General features: G+C 37.5%; 1 protein-coding gene across 13 annotated transcripts in view; it reads right to left on the bottom strand.

Moving 5' to 3' along the window:
• The window catches only part of ERC2 (ELKS/RAB6-interacting/CAST family member 2), a 1,259,367-nt gene that overhangs the window by 917,900 nt on the left and 324,145 nt on the right, over window positions 1–17,322 (bottom strand). For all 13 annotated transcript variants that reach the window (XR_001899786.3, XR_001899782.3, XR_001899781.3 and 10 more), the window contains 2 exons: window positions 15,517–15,672; window positions 5,708–5,875 (listed from right to left, as the gene is read on the bottom strand). Coding sequence is in view for 10 of the 13 variants with exons in the window: in XM_031662799.1 (XP_031518659.1) it covers window positions 5,708–5,875; window positions 15,517–15,672 (324 nt within the window). In the remaining 3 variants the exon portion in view is untranslated. The remainder of the gene's footprint in view (window positions 1–5,707; window positions 5,876–15,516; window positions 15,673–17,322) is intronic.

The following is a 17,322-nucleotide window of genomic DNA, read 5'->3' as shown; positions in this document are numbered from 1 at the left end:
AGCGACAGAGCAAGACCCTGTTGCAAAAAAATAAATAAATAAAACAAAGATTAAAAGAGACAAGTCATCTTCCTGACATGAAGAAAGCCCTCAGTCCACTGGGACTCTCATGGAAATCACTAGATTCCTGGTTAAAGGCATTTGGAGCTTGGGAACCCAGGCATTGTGATTTACCATTTATGACTCTGAGCAAGTTATACATCCTCTGAGCTTCTATTTCATCATCTTAAAAATAGGGGCAACAATACCAACTTCACAAGTGGTGAGTCAGTTTTAAAATATCACGTGGAAAACACTCAGCTGCGTCTCCTGGAACTCAGTATAGCAGCCATAAGACACTCAGTAATAAAATTACATTTAAAAGGCTAAGACTATCAGCTCTTGAAATTATGGGTCTCCACCTTGTCCAGCACCTTGCACAGCATAGATGCCCAGGATTATCAATATTATCAAATATTATCAAATGACACCTCACTGATTTAGACACATTGTGGGAAGGGTCTGCGTGATGTACCACCAACTAAAGCATTTCCAAGTCTATGCAGGAACTCCTAAAATAATGAAGCTAGCAGAACGCCTGCAACTCCATAAATATCATCTCTTTTCTCAAGGAGGAGAACCAAGTTGCTTGAGAGTGACCTCAAAGAGGATCAGCTTTAATCAAAAGATAGTCTTAATATTATTAGGGTAACCACCTTAGCAATATTAGCCTTCAATTATAAGAGATACAAATAGGCACTTTGAACAGTTGCATATTTTAGTCTTCAAAGGAGCGAAACATCTATTTCTTTGTGTCTTCTTTCCTTCCTTATCTGCTTTTAAACAACAAAAGAAAGATCAAGATTCTCTGTGGAATTATTAGTAACCAATGATAATGAAATCACTGGGAGTTTATGGTACCATAAATCAGTTCTCTAACATATGTCCACATGCCTAAAAGAATGTTTGCTCAGTGACAGCAGAAACCATATCTGGCACATAGTAAGCATTCAAAAAGTATGTGTTAAATGAAAAAATGCATGAAGCCCAGAGAGCAAAGGTTATTGATGTGAAGTTCTTGGAAATGCTCTAGAGCATCTATAAACCACCTGAAATTATATACACCACTACATGTGAGTATTAGTATGTATGTGCCCATGTGGATGTTTTTCTTTTTTGGTGGGGGGGTTTAATTGCATGAGATTCTCTTCTGTGTTGATTGTATTTTTTAGAAGTTACGAACCCTTGCTTCATAGCTGCCACTCCGTTGCCCTTGTCTGCATAAACACAAAACCCCTGCATTCTTTGTTAATTAATGGCTTCTCAAGTGTTTACTCTTAGACAAGTACTATAGAATCCTTCTCTGGCTTATTTGGGACAGAAATTAGTATTATGTACCACTGTCATATAACCTATCTTGGGAAGCACATGCAAAAATGTTGCCTGGCAGTTTACAAATCACACTGAGTTGGAGAAAAGTATACTTGCCAGAAATCAGGAATAAATATATATCTCTCTCTCATTCTTTTTTTTTTTTTTTTTTTTGAGATGGAGTCTTGCTCTGTCAGCCAGGTTGGAGTACAGTGGCACGATCTCAGCTCATGCTCATTGCAACCTCCGCCTCCCAGGTTCAAGTGATTCTTGTGCCTCAGCCTCCCAAGTAGCTGGGACTACAGGCATGTACCACCACATCCGGCTAATTTTTGTATTATTAGTACAGATGGGGTTTCACTATGTTGGTCACGCTGGTCTCAAACTCCTGACCCTAAGTGATCTCCCTGCCTCAGCCTCTCAAAGTGCTGGGATTACAGGTGTGACCCACCACACCCAGCCAGAAATGAAAATCTTAATTTGGAGATAGAACAAAAGAGATGGTCACTTTCATAGTATCTTTATTTCTCCATATCATTCTAAGACATAACAAAGTGACTCAATTGAAATATAAAAGTCCGAGGTCTATAAATGCACATACCAAAAATTCAAAAGAGACCTACAAAGCTGATGACAAGAGTATTCAGGTGTGACCTGCCCAAACATCTCTGACAAACATAATATTAGTAATGATAATAAAACAGCAATGGTGATACTATAATTTATAGCTGTAACCCTTGACTATAATCAAAGCACTTTTCACATATATGTATCAGGCTGATACAATGACTGCCATTTCATAGACCGTGACATGAAGGCTCAGAGAAGTTCAAGTCTTGTCCACGCCACACAGTTATTGAATAGGGAGACTGAGGTATAGCCATACAACTCCCACTTCTAAATGCTGTGTTTTGTTCGACATTTTACCTTAGATCACAGAATGTTAGGCCTTAATTCTTCCCAGTTTATGGATATGTTATTAATTATTCACTGAAATCCAGAAAAATCAAGGTGCTAGAAAACTCCAATTCATTATTTTCTCTACTGCCGTGGAATTCATGTGTTGGTGGATGGGGTTAGTTGGTATGAAGGAAACATCAAGGGCAGTAGCAAAATAAGAAACTTGGCCTTAGAGTTCTTTGAAGCTATTTTAAAAAGTAAAATGTTATGTTAAGAGCTATGTGGTGTATCTCTCTGTGTATGTAATTATTATTCTATTGATTTATTGCACACATGTCAGAGTGTCTGGGCATTTGTACAAGTTCAAACAAACCAACCAAAGAGCCAAGCCACATAGCCGCAAACCAAGACAACTTGCCTCCTACCCCTCACCCCACCCTTCATCCTACCAACTCCCAAATGCAAATTCCCTGGTAGCAAAACCTTCCTTACAGAGACGAACCGTTAAGCCATGATATCTGTCATTTATACTATGCTAAAAGAGCAGCCAAAGCCAGTTGATGGCACAGATATAGCAGGAGTCTTCCCACTCTAAAGAGAGCCAGCCCCCTTCTGTTTTGGTGAGAGCTTTCAGCAATGACTCAGGAATCAAATTGCAGGGAGCTATCACATGTAACCTCCTTTGAGGATGAGCATCATATCTTTTTTTTTTTTTTTTTTTAACCTTTTATTTTCGGTTCACGGGTACATGTGCAGGTTTGTTATATAGGTAAATTGTGTTTCACAGGTTTGGTGTGCAGATTATTTCACAGGAATTTAAACTCAGATATTTCATTGTAGGGCATAAGGAAATACAACATATCTCATCTTCTGAGTACTCACCCACTAACGCACCACACAGTAGGCAGAAAGACTCTTATTTACCTCTGCTATCCCAAAGAGTGGGGAAATCACTTTAAAGTATTCTACCCTGCTGCCAAAAAATCTTCTGCTCATAATCCAACAATGAGAGCAATTTCAACCTAAATTGCTCCCCCTAAGAGACAGACGTATTAGGTAAGTTTCTCCTCTGTTTCCATATACAAAGAGATCTTATAAGAAAAAATAAAAAGGCAAAAGAAAATTCCTCAGCCATTACCAGCTGATAAAATCAGTAATCTCATACTCCCAACTTCAAAGCAGAAGACTTAGAAAATCATCTCACTTTCTCTGCACATGGAGAATAATTTTTTTCTACTTCAAAGCACCATCTCTTTATTTGGTCATTTTAATTATTGAATGTGGGACAGAAGCTATCCACATAATGTCACCACTGTCTTTTTCATGAAATATGTATAGGTCTAATTTGGAATACATTAATTTGAGAGAAGTTAAAATACAAGGAGGGGAATGAGAAAGGAAAGAGGCCAAGGAATAAAGCCTCTATCAGTATAAGATAGTAGAGGAAAAGCCTTTCTGACCTGGCTCCTCATTCGTTTACTCTAGAGAGGAACCATCAAGAAACCTGACTGCTGGTTTGGGCAAGCAGATTGCCTTGCTTCTCAAATTTTCTCCTACCCAACAACACACAGCAACACAATTACACTAATTTTATCAGTAATGCTGGTATTATTGACAAAACATGGGTACAAGCAGTTGCTTTTTGAATAATACAGTGAAGAAAAATAGTGCTCTAGAACAGCTGTCAGCAAACTATCTTTCTCCATTTAGGGTACCACAGCCAGACAGAAGACTAGTTGGGCATTCCAATGCCCACTCAATCCTCTTCCCACAAAATCACAATGCCAGAAATTGGCAAACTTTCTGTAAAAAGCCAGACAGTAAATATTTTCAGCTTTGTGGGCCATACAATATCTATTGCAACTACTCAACTCTGCTGTTGCAGCACAAAAACAGCCAAAGACAACATGTAAATGAATGGGTATGGCTGTGTTCCAATAATACTTTACTTACAAAAGCAGGCACACGGCCAGATCTGGCCCACAAGCCATAGTTTTGGTTGACCCCCATTTGAGACAAGTACTAGATGGTAGAAATGTTCTCTAGCTGTGCTGTCTAATACAGTAGCCACTAGCCACATGTAACTGTTGTACTTGATATGCGGCTAATGTGACTACAGAACTACATTTTAAATTTCACTAGATTTTAATTAATTTTAGTTTAAATAGCCACATGTGGCTACCATCTTAACACAACTCTAGATACTATTCACTGCTGCCTCCACAAAGGAGATAGAAGCCAACTTCCAATTTATAGCATAGATTATATGTTTGCCTTAAAATAAAATACCCATACCTTTGCATTCACAGTGGAACTACACACAACTGAAAATGGTATTTCTTAAATGTGAAATATCTACATCACTGAGGCCAAGGTGATTGTTTTGAAGTAATCAGGTAGCTGCCTATCAGTCAATGATCAAAAGTATAGGGGCTGAGTCAGGTTCATGCTAAGACCTATCCAATCCAGAAAGTATTTTCTTCCTCCTCTAGACACTGTCCTGCACCTTGACTGAGAGCACAGACCTACTCAACAGTCCCATTAACTCCTAAGGCCAATCCAAACCTCCCCACAGATGCTAAAATACATACATGCAAAGACACAGCTAAAAGAGCCCAAGAGAGAGCATGTATGTTGATTAGAATGCCTTCTAAAGTAATGCACACAGCACAGCGCCTCAACACAAAATCAAGATTCACCACATTTGTCCCTATTGCCTGCTGCATCTGATAACTATTTTATTCACACAATAACTAGCTTGTGTTTTGCATTTCTTAGCAGACCCAAAGATGTAATCCAAGGAGGAAAAAGCAAGGAAATAGGATAGTAATATATTTTTGTTGTTCTTCTAAACATGAATAAGAGATAACAAACCAATATTTCCTTTGAGAAACTCACAAAATATCGACTTTCTTCAATGGGTAAAAGAAATTGAAAGATACTCCTTAGTAAATAAGAACTCTTTGGAAACATGGGTGCCAGAAGGGGAACCCATACAGATGGTGCACAGCAAAGCAAGACAGACGACATTCCAGTTATTTTATGATTTTTGATAAAATGCAATCATTCTAGATCCAAGCCCTTAACTGTAGTTACCAAATCTAAAATGCTCCGAAGTATGAAAAAAAGAAATTTCAAGTGTGAACCAAACACCTTTGACGCAAACTGACAAGAGTCTAATTATACAGTCTTTATTTATCCTACTTAGTGTAAGACTTTTTTTTAATGCAAAAATATTCATGTGTTTGCTTATGGGGTGTTGCTACAACTTCACCTGCAGTGTTACACAATCTATACAATGCATCTCGTCTTTCTGAAAGCCCAACAAATATGAATTTCAAAATACATCTGGCCCCAAGGGTTTGGATAAAGGGTCTTCTGAGGAAAGTTGGTCAGGTAGGGCATTTTCTATCAATTCCATGTCTCTGCTGTCTAGAATCCTGAGACAGTGCCTTACCTCAGTCTGAAGGATGGCAGCCCTCTGTTCTTTGGCAGTAAGCGACTCTTTAAGCACTTCAATGTGTTGCTTGCAATCTGAATTTTGATTGCTAAGGGTTTCAAGCTTTGTTTGTAAGGCAAGAAGTTCTGACTCTTTCTTTGAAAGTTCCTGCTTCAGCTGATCAATCTGCAAAACAACAACAAAATTGCAAGAAATTAGAAATTGCTGCCCCTACCCTTTACACTGGACAACTACTGATTTCTTTCCATTTCAGCAGCCAGTGATCAATAATTCAACAAGGCAGGCCATGAATTTGCTTAAAAAAGATGGCCTTAGGAATCACACAGTCTTTGGGTTCTGGAGGAATATCTGTGAAGGTCACTGAGAGTATAGGAAATAGGAATGGAAAGGTCAGCAGACTGCCCTCCATCCCACTGTGGACCAAATTTCACAATGGAATGAAGCCTTCCCAGTCAAACCTACTCATCTATGAAACCACCAAGTCTGTTACCACCATGGTCCTGAGGAGAGTCAACAGGGATCTAACATGGGTAATTAAACCAAGGCATAACTCCACAGTGCAAATAATCATTCAAGGGCAAGATTTGGCAAAAGAATCCTAAAAAACAAGTAAGCATTGGGGATCTTCTTTTTGCTTACATTAAATATTGAGAAGATACAAAAGAACATAAAATATACATAAGGTATAAGGAAAAATGACCCAAAAAAATCCATCATTCAATTCATCAAAAAAGATCACTAGAATTACCCATGTCCCATCCCATTTCTATCTCCTCTCCCCATTTGGAAATAATTACCACCCCAAATTTTGTGCTTATTTTTTCTTTGCTTATCTTTTAGGTTGATCATATATTTTTGCATCCATAAATATATACTATTTGGTTTTGCATGTTTTAAAACTTTATTTGGGCTACAATTTTTTTTTCTACTTTGCTTTTTTTCCTACTCAATCTTATGTCCTGGAGATTCAATCATAACGTTGTACATAGAGTTCATTCATTTTCACCGAAGTAGAGTATTCCATTGTAAGACTTCACCACAATTTATTTGCCCACTCTGCTGTTGATAGAAATTTGGGTTTGTTCTTAGCTTTTTGCTACTATAAACAGTGCTATTCTGAATATTCTTATACATATAACCTAGTTCACATAGCAGTAATATTTTCAAATGCCTAAGATTTAAATTGCTGAACCACATAGCATATTCATCTTCAATTTCACTAGATAAAACAAAAATGTATGGCTCACACCTGTAATCCCAGCACTTTGGGAGGCCAAGGCGGGCAGATCACAAGGTCAGGAGTTCGAGACCAGCCTGACCAATATGGTGAAACCCCGTCTCCACTAAAAATACAAAAATTAGCTGGGCATGGTGGCGGGCACCTGTATTCCCAGCTACTTGGGAGGCTAAGGCAGGAGAATCACTTGAACCCAGGAGGCAGAAGTTGCAGTAAGCCGAGATCGCGCCACCACACTCCAGCCTGGGTGATAGGGGGAACAAAAAAACAAAAACAAAAAAAAGTTTTCCAAAACAGTTCTATTAATTTACATGATCACAAGCACCTTGCAAGTATGCCAATCACTCCATCTCTTTACCAATAACTTATGTCACGGGTCTTTTACACTTTTGCCAATTTGATATGTGTTGTGCAGGTAGATGATCTGCAGAGACTTTCTACCAATTCCTTCATTCCTTCCTACTTGTACACAAATGTTGCTCCTCACAACTAGAGCTGAAGTTTGTTTACCCTCTTCTTGAACCTGGGCTGGACTGTGACTTCCTTCTGCCAACCAAATGCAGCAAAATAATCAGTACACCTGTTCTAGCCCTAGCCTACAGAGGGTCTGGCAGCTTCTGCTTCTACCCACTGGAAGTCAGCCACCACGGTCTGGAAGCTCAACCACCCTGTGACCAGCATGGTGTGAGGAAGACCACACCAGACACACGGACAGGCCATGCAGAAAGACAGAGGCCTGTTGGTCATGGCGGCCCCTTTGTCTTGTTTCAGGCTTCAAAGGGAAGAATGTCAACGTTTCGTCATTACATTTTGTGTCTGCATTGGTTTTTTATAGACATTTTATTAGGCTTCGCATTATTACAACTATGCCAAAAGTATTCTTTAATCATTAGTGAATGTTTAACATCACCAAACTTTTTTCTGTATCTTATGGTTTATCACCATTTTTCAACTTTCATATGTTATTGTAATGAATTGCATTAATGAAATTTTTAACCTTAATCTCCCCTGGCATTACTATGAAAAACTCCACTCAGTCATTATATATTTTTCATATGTTACTGTGTTCAGCTTACTAATATTTTGTAAGGATCTTTTATTTCTGTTTATGACTGAGATTGGTTTATAATTTTCCTATCCTACGCTGTCCTTATCAGGTTTTAATACCAATATAGCCCTCCAAATGAAGTAGGAGGTGTTCCTTCTTTTAATGTGTTTGGAAATGGTTTCTGTGAAATTGGAGTTTTTTTTACACTAATGTTCATTAGAAATCACCAGCAAAACCATTCAGAGCTGCTATTTTCTTTTTCCAAAGAACATTACTTACTAATCCACTTTTAATGGCTATAGGAATATTCATGTTTCTAATTAGTTGAGTCAGTGTTGATACATTTTTTTCCCCAAAGAATTTTTTGTTTCATCTACATTTTCACACTTATTTGCAGGAAATGTTTATAAAACCCACTTATCTTTGTATCAATAGTATTTATGATTATGTCTTCCTTTTCATTTCTAATATTCTACGTTATTAACCTCTCTTTTTTTACGTTTTATTTTAGCTTTAGCCACTCTTTTTCCTGATGAATCTCAGTAGACACATGTCAAGTAAAGTATTCTAATCAAGGAACCAATTTTGGCTATATTGACTCTGCAATTACACTTTTATTTTCTGTTTCATTCATGTCTGCTGCTTTTAAATGTTTCCTTCCTTCTACTTTCTTTGGGCTTATTCTATTTTCCTAACTTTTTAAGTTGGATGCTTATCATACTAATTTTCAGCCTTGTTTCATTCCTAAGATAATCCTTCAGACTATAAGGCTTGATTTGGTTATTTTTAAGTTTGCTTGGTTTCTTATAGTCTCTTGCTCTTTATTTATATTTTCAATCTCTTATTTATTTAAACATATTAAACACACGTTAATATTTCATAGTCTTTTTCTTATAATTCCAACTTTTGAAGTATTTGCTTTCTGATTCTGCTGTTTATTCTTTCTACTGACTATCACTTATAGTGGCCTGTTTTCCTGAAGATTTTGTGATTTTTCTCCTTTTTTGGTACTGTGTACTAGTTTTTTTTTTGGAACTTTATCTGGAAAAATACTTTAAGGCCTATTTGGTCCTTTAGAGAATTTGCCTCTGCCAATACCTGAGTACACTTCCAACCAAGAATGTAGCTGCTTTAAGCTACATTCTTTACCTGAAGTTTTTAGATCATCTTTTTTTTTTTTTTTGAGACGGAGTCTCACTGTGTCTCCCAGGCTGGAGTGCAGTGGCGCGATCTCGGCTCACTGCAAGCTCCGCCCCCCGGGTTCACGCCATTCTCCCGCCTCAGCCTCCCAAGTAGCTGGGACTACAGGCACCCGCTACCGCGCCCGGCTAGTTTTTTGTATTTTTAGTAGAGACGGGGTTTCACCATGTTAGCCAGGATAGTCTCGATCTCCTGACCTTGTGATCCACCCGCCTCGGCCTCCCAAAGTGCTGGGATTACAGGCTTGAGCCACCGCGCCCGGCCCTTTTAGATCATCTTGCACAGCACACTCATGTAAGAGCCAGCTGTGGTTATGGATTCTGAGAACAAATTTTTTCATCTTTTACTTGGCTTAAAGTTTTAAAACAGAAAATTTTCCCTGGAGTCCCCTAGTCTAAGTGTGAGGAGGGGGAATATGGTAAGGTTATTTTTAGTTTGCCTCTGCACTAGCAGTATAGCCATCTGAGATCTCAGCTTCATGTGGTGGTGGTAATAAAGTTCCTACTATCCCTCATCTTGAGTAGGCCCAGACTTCTGTCTCTTTTCTTCAATGTCCTTGTGGCTATGAAAACCAGAGCCCAAGTTCATCTATCTGAAAATTGCCAACAAGAATAAATAACCTGATATCGTTTGGCTGTGTCCCCACCCAAATCTCATCTTGAATTGTAGCTCCCATAATTCCCACATGTCCTGGGAGGTACCCAGCGGGAGGTAACTGAATCATGGGGGCAGGGTCAGTCTTTCCCATGCTGTTCTCATGACAGTGAATAAGTCTCATGAGATCTGATGGTTTTATAAAGGGCAGTTCCCCTGCATATGCTCTCTTGCCTGCTGCCATGTAAGACATGACTTTGCTCTTCATTCGCCTTCTGCCATGATTGTGAGGCCTCCCCAGCCATGTGGAACTGTGAGTTCATTAAACCTCTTTCCTTTATAAATAAGCCAGTCTTGGGTATATATGTCTTTATTAGAAGCATGAGAACAGACTAATACATAACCCATGTTCTACTTATCACACAAGCTTCCTGCTATGGCTTAGCTTTGACCCTTGAGGTTCTTTCTTACTCAAGAGCTCGTAAGTACATTTTAAAATATACGTTTAAAAATATACTTCATTCAACAATTTTTGTTGTTTTCAGCAAGAAAACTGACATAAACAATAACAAGCTACTGACAATATCAGCTGAGCATGAACAGGAGTGAGACTCCCATGTTCAGAAGGGTTCAGGTTGCACAACTTAGTAGAAAGGTTAATATGAATGGAAATCCCATTTGCAAGAAGTCAGACTATGTCAGGGAACAAACAAGCTTCATCCTGCTAGCCAAATCTAAAGGATTAGTAGTGGCTAAACAAAAAGCAGTCTTGAGAAGGATCCTAAATATGCTTAAATATTCACTGGGAAAGAATCATGACTGTTTATCAATGTGCCCCAGGTATATGTGAGCAAGTGAGCACTGCTCAGATAGGTGCAGTATCTGAAATACATTATTTCTCTATAATTTAATGAATCATGAGTGTGTGGTCATTTTTATGTGGAACAAAAGTAAGAAGTTCTCTCTCATACATAACAAGAATATAGTATAAATAAAAACAGGGAAAATCAGAATTAGGATTACCTAAAATGATAAAAGATATTAAAATCTGTTATGATCAGCACTCTTCTCAGGGGGGTATGGCCCCAAATCATGTCCAGTTGTAGCTGACGGCACAGTTTATAGTCGATTCCACATATGAAACTGATTCATCTGAAATTAACACTCAAAAACTTTCAACTCGACACACCTAAGCAAAGATGATATTTATAGTGAAAAAACTGATTTGTGCTAACTTCCACAAATCCCACAGTAGAAAGCTAGTGTGGGGGTTGGGGTATTGAGAGGGAAATGAAAAGGAAATCAACTAGATATAGAGAATGGGGTTTAGTCAGGAAGAAGGGCATGGCAGGTTCTACATATACCTCCTTTAGTCAATAAAAATAGATTGATAATGATGAAACTATTTAAGTCTATAACTATTAAATAGGCAGTGGCTCTAAATAGCTTTCAGATATTGCTGCCATAAGGTAAATTTTAAATAAATATTTATGCAGACAATAACAGAAAAAAGCTTTTCTAAAGGGAACATAGTCACAAGGTAAAAAAAAAATCATATTCTCCCATAAAAATATGCCTTTTGCTTCTTTTACAGCCATAAATTCCATAAAAATGGAAAGTGATGCAATCGAACATACATGAGAACTGAGGCCAAGAAAGGTCTGTCTCTGTGATGGCCAGAAGAAAAGCCAATCGGAATTACATCACATGCTTTATATGAAGTCCATGTGGACATCAGGCACACTTCATCCTGTCTGAAAATTCTTCCCCCACTTACGTCTATGACACAAACTACACCCTGAAAAAAAACACTCTGCCAAGGAAAACAGCTTCTTTTTCACTGCAGATATGGCCCTCATGTCTAGAAAGTGATATGCTTACTATCATGCAGTTTGGGTTAGGAGGTTTGTAATCTATCAGAAGTTTATAAGAAAATGTGTTACAAATTCAGAATAAAGGAGGAGATCTAACACAGCAGATCGGCATCTCTGGCAAACACTGGAAACAGAGGGAGTAGCTAATATAGAAATACTGGAATGAGTAGATGAAAAACGTGTTAGACTAGGAACGAAGCCTTGTACAGAAAGGAAATGCCATTATTCTTTCCCTACCAGAAAAACAATTATGTATTTGGTATGTTCCATTCTCCGAGGCTTAATGGAGCTCCTGAAAGTAATTCATGCTTTCCATGGCCTCTGAGATTCATCTCTCACAGTTTGATTCCTCTAACCCTTCAGTGTTGGAGTAGGAACTGGAGTTTCCAACAGATGAGAGTTACACATCTGAGATCTCCCAGAGGCTCAGTTCTCAGAGACAATGTTCATGCCAAAGGACTTGCAAGATGCCAGGATTTCTACCCTGGCTGACTATGTTTTGTATTCCTGCCTTTGTACAAGTTGAGTTTTGCAACCCACCTTCTACCTTTCCAAAAATGTTATATCATGTTTTTTCTATGATGTCATATTTGTAAAAGCAATTCAGGCATTCACTGATACTTAATTTAATCACAGAGCTTTCAAGAAACCCTACCAGTTCCAACTACCTGCTCTGGATCACGATGGAATTGCACACTCTTCCACGTGCCTATTTAAAATACTTTCTTTCCCTCCAATCTACATGATTTATTCATTTTAATAAGTAATGCAAGCAGTATTCCCAGGCTTAAATGAGGAATTATACTCATCACTCAAAGTAGGAGAATTGGGCTGGGTGTGGTAGCTCACACCTGTAATCCCAGCACTTTGAGAGGCTGAGGCAGGCAGATCACTTGAGATCAGGAGTTTGAGACCAGCCTGACCAACATGGTGAAACCCCATCTCTACCAAAAAAACACAAAAAATAGCTGGTGTGGTTGTGCGCACCTATAATCCCAGCTACTCAGGAGGCTGGGGTGAGAGAATTGCTTGAACCTGGCAGGCGGAGGCTGCAGTGAGCCAAGATCATACCACTGCACCCCAGCCTGGGTGACAGAGTGAGACCCTGTCTCAAAACAAACAAACAAACAAAAAAACCAAGTAGGGGAATTAAGAAAAGTAAGTAATTAATGATAGGAAACATTAGCAATAAATGTTATAGTTCAATCCAATAAGAACATTCTTTCAATGGAGAAAATATTAAAAACTGACCCTTACTAGTACTTTCTAGCTAATTTTTAACAGTAAAAGAGGTATCCGCATGATGTAAGAATTCATTTTATTTGTATTTCTTAGAAATCCATTTTTCCCATTAGTCAAGTTAAATATAACACTTATTGTAATGATTATTATTTGGTTATACTTCTTCAATAATAATATTTATCATTATTAGCTGTTTTTTGAGCCAGGTACTTTAACTACACTATTCCACTTTAATATTATTTAGTCCATCTGAACCATCCTGTAAGGCTGGTGCTGTCGCCCCTATTTTATAGAAGACAGTGTGGTCGAGTGACTTTGGTCACTCCTCAAGTCACTCCCTATGCAGCTGGCAAAGGCAGGCTGGAGACTTGCTGGAGTCTGCTTTCATCTTCAGCCTGTGGTCTTTCCACCTCACTCCACTACTTCCCTCAAACATTCTTCTGACCTGACCACTTCTGGAACCATTAAAAGTAACTAGCCATTAAAAGTTAAATCTAACTCAAGGATTGATGGTCTCTCAGACAAATGTGGGCTAATAAAGGTCATGACTTGCTGAAGATCATATAAATGTTTTATTCACCTGGACAGAGTCCATGATGAGGGGCAGAGTTTACAAATTTCATGACATTTTCAGTTGTAGAAGTGGCTTGAACAATCTCCCATTGTGGAATAACAGAGTCGGGGGAAAAGTTTAAGCCAAAACAATAATTTCCCCCAAACTTCTTGAGTTCGCTCGTATCTGTGCCTCTGGTCTTCATTCCCAGAATGATTCAGGCACTGTATGCAGGTCACCCTAGTACTGTGCTCACCGAACCTCGGCTTAACTTTCTGAGAGGGAGGGACTGCAAGGAAGAAACCAGAGGAAGGACTGAGCAGGGAAACCTATTCGAAACTTTGAGGCAGTCCCTGGTTACATTCAAATACAGTGGAGATGATTCAAATCCCTCATCTCCACTCCTTGATCCATGTTTTCAGCACAATCTCAACATCTAGTTAGAGATGGAAAGTTGACAGAAGAATAGTTTTGTGTTTTTTCCTTGTGTATACATGCATGCATACACACACACACACACACACACGTTGTGATGAAGTAAATGCTAGATAGATATCATTTCCTCCCTATAATTTGCAAACTCAGCAAGGAGTATGCACATATTTCACAACTGATAAAAATCATTTAAACATTTTTCTCTCCTCTCCCACTGCTTTCTCACAGAGGTCTGCACTACTCCAACTCTACTGCATTTCATAAAGTAACAAACAAGATTAAAACCTAGAACAAGAGAACAGGCATATTTAAGAGCAAGTGGTAGAAAAAGAAAAAAAGAACAAAAAATTTTTAATTGGTGTAGTTATTATTTTCAGAAGCAAAATGATTTAAACAGAGGAATAGATAAAAGCATCTCACAGTCTCAAAAGACCTATTTGGGCTATTCATAAATTTAATAATTATGCATATGTAAAAATAATAAATATTCAGGTGCTTGGTCCTTTTAAAGCCCCAAGTTTATTTTTGAAAAAATACAATCCAAAATCTTTAAAACTGACAATAACAATATAAACTAATGGAGCAGGTTACTCTAAAATATTTTATAAAGATTCCATAGCAATAGATATGGAATCTATTAGTCCATATTAATGTTACTATTATAACATTATTTGTAACAATACTACTATCAACAACAATGCCTGACATTTGATGGATACTTTCTAGAGATCAGACAAGGGACTAGGGGCTTTAAATGAATAATCTCCTGGAATCATCAGACCAACCCAATGATGTAGGTATTTTTCTTATCCCTACTTCATGGATAAAGAAACTGAGGCTTAGGGAATTTTAATAATTTAACTAAAGGGCAGCACTGGGACTCAAAACTATTTATGTCTTAAACACTATGCTAAAACCACAATAGCTTAATAACTTTTTTTTTTTTATTTTGAGATGTAGTCTTGTTCTGTCACCCAGGCTGGAGTGCAGTGGTACCATCTCAGCTCACTGCAACCTCTACCTCCCAGGTTCAAGTGATTCTCCTGCCTCAGCCTCCCGAGTAGCTGGGATTACAGGTGCATGCCACCATGCCTGGCTAATTTTTGTATTTTTTTGTAGAGACAGGGTTTCACCACGTTAGACAGGCTGGTCTCGAACTCCTGACCTCAGCTGATCTGCCTGCCTCAGCCTCCCAACCTAATAACATTTAAATGAGTTAAATTGGCTTGTAATAGCAAATATTTTGAGACAAACACCTTCTAGGAGAGGCAAGAAATTTGGCAACGATAGCAACTTCAAAAAAATAGCAAACTTAAGTGATGGTGGAAATTTGGAAGAGAGTGGACTATGAATATGTTAATTCCCAAGGAAGAGGAACACCAAAGGAACTCCTAATTAAAGCCTGAACCTCTCAGTAAGGAGAAATTCCACCAAAGGTTTTCCGTGATTGCTTTTTGGAATCTATATGTCTGAACTAAAAATCTTCTGCATTCTCCTTTGTTGTCCATATATTAAATAATATCACATAAAGCATATTATATGGGTATTTGGAAAAAGTACATATGTAAACTGTAACTTTCTAGTCACACTAAGAACATAAAAGTTTATAACCCTGGACCGTACCTTGGTCTTCATAAACTTGGAGTGACTTTTGTAAACCTCAATTTGTTTGATCTCTTCTTCGCGGTCCTCAGTGTTCAGCACACCATTGGCTTTTAACATCTGGATCTCATCCTCAAGATCCCTTATGTTTCGCTCCAATGAAGCGATTTTTGTGTCCTGTTGGTAAAGAAGAAAAGAAAAATAAAAATAAAGAATACAAATTATTTTTAAGATCATCAAAACAGAATTTAAGAAAGTAATTTTGGTAGTGGTGTTACATATTAACCATGGTGTAGATAGCCCCAAATTCAGAACAATTGATTCTTTTCACAGCTGAGGATCATTTGTGAGATGATAGTTTAAGCTCCCAATCAAGACCATGTTTCAATACAATACAGAGAATTACCTAGATATGTTTGTCTAATATCTGGGAATCAAATTACAAAAGCAACAGTGATAAAAGTAATCTAAGTGTTAAAAAACAAAACAGAACACCATTTAAGTGGACAGATTTTAATTTGGGATGTAGTTTTACCACTGTATGTTTTTGAATCTACTTATAAACACAAAAACAGTTAGTTTATGTGTATATTTTATGACTGGTTTTATAAGGCATGTTTGGAATTTGACTCTGAGAGAGAAAGAAATTCAAATCTACTAATGGGAAAAAGGATTCTCATCTAAAATACAGATGTAAGTGAAACTAAATAACTGGATCTTGACTTGGTATGACTGATACACTAAATATTGAAAATTTATAGTGATTGGAAATAGTACATCATAATGTCATAATTTATTTGGCGAGCAGTCAGGTCCCTACGTGACAAAAAACATGACTACCTTGCAGGGCACTTCAACCTATTGATTTATGGAGCCAACAACTAGAAATATTACACTCAGATGTGGAATTAATTGGGAAAAAGTTACCAATGACAGACTCCATACACAAGATAGAGCACTAGAAACAATGCATTAGAAAGTAGAGAAGAGAGAGCTCTTATAGAGGAACCAAAACAAAAAAAAAAATGACAAAAAAATTTTCCATAACAGTAAGTATTAGGCTTCAATCAGTTTTTAGAATGAAAGTTTGACACATCAAAAACTGACTTCAGGTTTTCTCAGTGTCACATCTGCGTGCCATTTTATTGCACAGAGTTAAGGAGCTCATATTAATTTGTAACTGAATGCTAATTCAGAACAATCTACCAACTTTTTTAACCAATTCATTTTCTCAGAATCAAAAAGACTAAGAATTCCAAAAGTAAAGACAATGAATAGGCTATTCTATTTATAAGTAACTCATTTTTAAAAACCTCGCAACAAATGTGTCTGCCCTGACTTTGTGGCTATTGTCTACTTTATTTGCCTATAATATATGCCCAATGGTATATCTCCTATGGCAATATAGTAATTATCATTGTTATTATCATTAACATTGTCATCATGTTAAAAGGAGGAAAAGGAGGACCAGTAAATTTATGCAACTCTATTATGTGCCAAGAACTGAGTGCTCTATGTTCCGCAGACACTTTTATTAATTCTCAGAAAAATTTCAAGAAGATGAAATAAAAAGATTTTGAAAATTCCAAGATTATTAGGAAATGGAACATTCTGTAGTATTTCATTTTCTTTTAAAAATAATACCTATTGTATTTTTTCTGTTATAAAAGCAATATACTCTGAATTCACAGAAAATGGAGAAAACCTCTAATCCTACTGTCTAGAAATAACTACCATTAATGCTTTCTTGTATATTCTGCCAGTATTTTTCTATTTAGATGCCATTTATGGAAATCTTCTATACTACCAGTTTAAATTTTAAAAAGT

The sequence above is a fragment of the Papio anubis genome, chromosome 2 (assembly GCF_008728515.1).
Source record: "Papio anubis isolate 15944 chromosome 2, Panubis1.0, whole genome shotgun sequence".
Taxonomy (NCBI): Eukaryota; Metazoa; Chordata; class Mammalia; order Primates; family Cercopithecidae; genus Papio; species Papio anubis.
Note: the sequence above shows the minus strand (reverse complement) of the source record. Positions and strands in the feature narration are given on the sequence as shown.